Source organism: Diadema antillarum, unplaced genomic scaffold (assembly GCF_040938485.1).
Source record: "Diadema antillarum isolate AM-2024a unplaced genomic scaffold, OU_Dant_1.0 seq00001823_RagTag, whole genome shotgun sequence".
Lineage (NCBI taxonomy): Eukaryota > Metazoa > Echinodermata > Echinoidea > Diadematoida > Diadematidae > Diadema > Diadema antillarum.
The window spans coordinates 854,670-857,900 of NW_027272497.1; the positions used below are offsets into that span (position 1 = coordinate 854,670).

The 3,231-nt window shown below is 39.9% G+C and overlaps 1 protein-coding gene across 1 annotated transcript; it reads right to left on the minus strand.

The window, feature by feature from the left end:
- Nucleotides 1-702: 702 nt before the first annotated feature.
- Nucleotides 703-3,213, minus strand: LOC139712588 (uncharacterized). Its single transcript, XM_071624397.1, has 2 exons — nucleotides 3,160-3,213; nucleotides 703-1,465 (listed from the first exon to the last, which is right to left on the minus strand). Exon 2 carries the CDS (start codon nucleotides 1,292-1,294, stop codon nucleotides 896-898), a length of 399 nt encoding a protein of 132 aa, XP_071480498.1. The 5' UTR covers nucleotides 1,295-1,465; nucleotides 3,160-3,213; the 3' UTR covers nucleotides 703-895.
- Between the last annotated feature and the right edge of the window lie 18 nt (nucleotides 3,214-3,231).

Sequence of the window (3,231 nt, forward strand, 5' to 3'; positions counted from 1 at the left end):
ACGTGGCTTTACTCGTACATTCAGCACAAATGCTATTTAGTTAAAATGGACATAATTATAACAACTTCATCATATACAAGAAATATAAAGCGACGAAAATATTTGGCACCACCCTATCGATTCGTGTAACATTACAAATACACTGTAGTAAAAGATTGTCAGTTCATCTTTTCTTGTTCACACTATGCTAAACCAAATAGTTTGCCTATTTCGTGATCACTTTCATTAAGAAAAAAAAAAGAGAAACAATTAGCTATAGCAGTGGTACAAAAAGTTGCAAAAGAAGAAATGGTAATAGTTGTAGTAATAATAGTAATTGTAGTAGTAATGGTAGTAGAAAGTAGTAGTAATCATGACTGCAGTAATATTCGCATCTAAACACAATGGCACGACGGGTATCGACATCTATACAAACAATAATAACGACAGGAAGTATTTTATCAGAGCTTCATCAGAACTTCATCTTCCTGCTGCATACAAAACAAAACGGAATAGCACATGAATAACATAGACAGATGATTATAATACACAGTAAATCAAATAGATTGGTGCGTTACTTAAAAAAAAAAGAAAAATCAAAAAATCAAAAGTCTTAAAGCATGTACATGTATTTTATTGTTTGATTGAGATGATCATTCTTACTTTGAATTATAAAATCAATTTCGAATGGGCATTTAACCCTGCAAGCATCATTGACACAATTCAAATAATTTGAACGTTCCACTGTTTCTTACTCCCATATCCTCTCTCGCTCTTTTATACGGTGATACTGAGTAATCACAGAAACGACAAACAATCTTTTACCAATGTTCATATCTTTCTCTTGCTTTCTTCCACTTTTCTTGGCACACTACACACAGTCTCAAGAGCTAACATTTTCTATACTGCCATCCAGTTAACGCTGCGACACATTCGCGTGGTGGGCTTGCATCATGCTCATAACCAGCTCAGCGTCGTGAGGGAGTGTCATCGGGATGAGTTGGTGGACAACCGCCTGCTCTTGGTGCTGCTGCTGCTGCGGGGGCGGGGGATGAGGTATGGCATGGACAATTTGCTCCGTCACCGCCGTCGGTACGCCGTTCTCCTGCGTCGTCGTAGTCACTACGTGGGTGGCTACTTCCTGGTACCGCTCGACCTCGTGCTCCGCACCGTTCTGCTGGTGCTGCTGTTGTTGCTGCTGCTGTTGTTGCTGCTGCTGTTGCTGGTAGTGCTGCTCCGTGATGACGTGGCTCATGTCGCCCCCGGCAATGATCTGCTGTGTGACAGCCACGGGGGGAACGTTGTACGTGATCATTTCGTGGTGTTGCTGCTGGTTGTCACCTCCCTGCAAGAAGTGCACCTCACGCACTGTGATCTCGGCGCCCTGGGCGAGCCGGCTCAGAGCAGACGCCCCGATGGCTGCTTCTTCGCTTATTCCCTCGGTGAGAGCGATTCCATCGGTGTTGATAACTGACGAGACTGGTACCTACAACGGAAAAAATAAATTCAGACATAACAAAACAAACTTATAATGGGGAGGGAGGTTGACACACCAATTTCGCCAACACAGATTGAAACCACATGATGGCTGCAAAACAAAAAACGCTGAAATATTTGTTTGCTCCGAGTCCTACTTCGATGACAGCGAAGAGATTTCGAACTACTTCAGAGAGTAGTGACCAAAGAGTATAGAAGCACACGCACTATACTTTTTGGTCTTGACGCCTTGAAAACCCCACATTGATTCAAAATCATCAACCGGATCGGCACTTGCTCGGTAAAACATTTTCACTAAAGAGTAATAACAAATGTGGCAACAGTGGTCTACCATGCAATATTTCCACGTAAGAAAAATAAATGGACACAAAATACCATCGTTCTAAGACAAAATCATCTCATTTCAACAACACAGAATAAAACTCACTTAACTGACTCCAACCAAGATTTATTTGTCTCTCAGGGAACAGCGCATCACCATTAAGGGATGGTATAGTTCTGGTTGAGAAGGGGTTTCAGGTTTCAACTTTTGTCGAAGATATTTAGAAAATTTTAATAGGAAATATCAAAGTCCATCCGATAGTTATTCTACGTGGAATTCAAAGTTTATTTGATGAAAATCGGTCATTATTTTGTGGATTTTGAAATGGCCGAGATCGCAACTTTTATTAGGACCACTTCGTTTTACTTTGTTTTTAGACATCTCAGCCATTTCAAATGCGATTTTCATCACATAAACTTTGAATTCCTGTTAGAATTGTGGCTCTTTCACATTTCATATCAGTGGTTTCTAATTATCTCATAACAAAGTAAAAAGGGATAGTATAGTATTGGTTGAGGTGAGGATTCAGCTTTTAACTTTTTTGCAAAACACTCGTAAACCACTTCATGAAGGGCTAAAAAGCATACACTTCTAAAAGGATTTCAAAGTTTGCTTGAAGAAAATTGGCTTTTAAAATCAAATGGCTGAGATATCCAAAAACAAAAGCGAACCTAGTAAAAGGTGGGTCCCGCCTTTCATAGCCAAAGCTATACCATCCTTTTGAAAGAATATGATCATGTAAAACAGAACAACTTATCGACAGAAAGAGGGCAATAGGAGAGGAAGGACAAATGACTTATGGCATGGCTCACACTAACTTTTTTGTTTGGTGCCCCGATGGGGCCACCAAAATCCTAAATTTCAAATTTTTGGTGGCCCGAGAGAAAAATTTGGTGTCCCGAAAAAAAAAAAACATTAAAAGTCCTTTTTTCTTTTTAAATGAGTCAAATATTTAAGTTTCATGATAGTAAGAATTAGAAGTTGGACATATCTACTCATAAATAAACTTCAACAAACTTGCAACACTCACTCTCAGGCACTCAATCAGTCCTTTTCATCCATCCTTTAAACAAATTTAACCGCTAATTTCCGGCGCAACAAGTTACGAATTTATTGACATACTTTTCAAAAAATTTTGGTGGCCCGAAGCGGGCTACAAAATTTGCCTTTTTTGAAATTTGGTGGCCCGACTTTCATTTTTGATGGCCCCGGGCCACCGGGCCACCGTTAGTGTCAGCCCTGCTTATGGAATGAACATACATTTATTCATGAAATGGATGTATTTATAAATGAAAGAACATAAAACAGATGATTGAACAAATAAATCTGTCCCTGGATTAGTGAATTAATGATCTCCTTACCTGAATGACGACATCCCCGTCCTTTATCACCTGCTCCTCAACTTCCTGCTCGACCGAAAGCTGCAGCGTGGC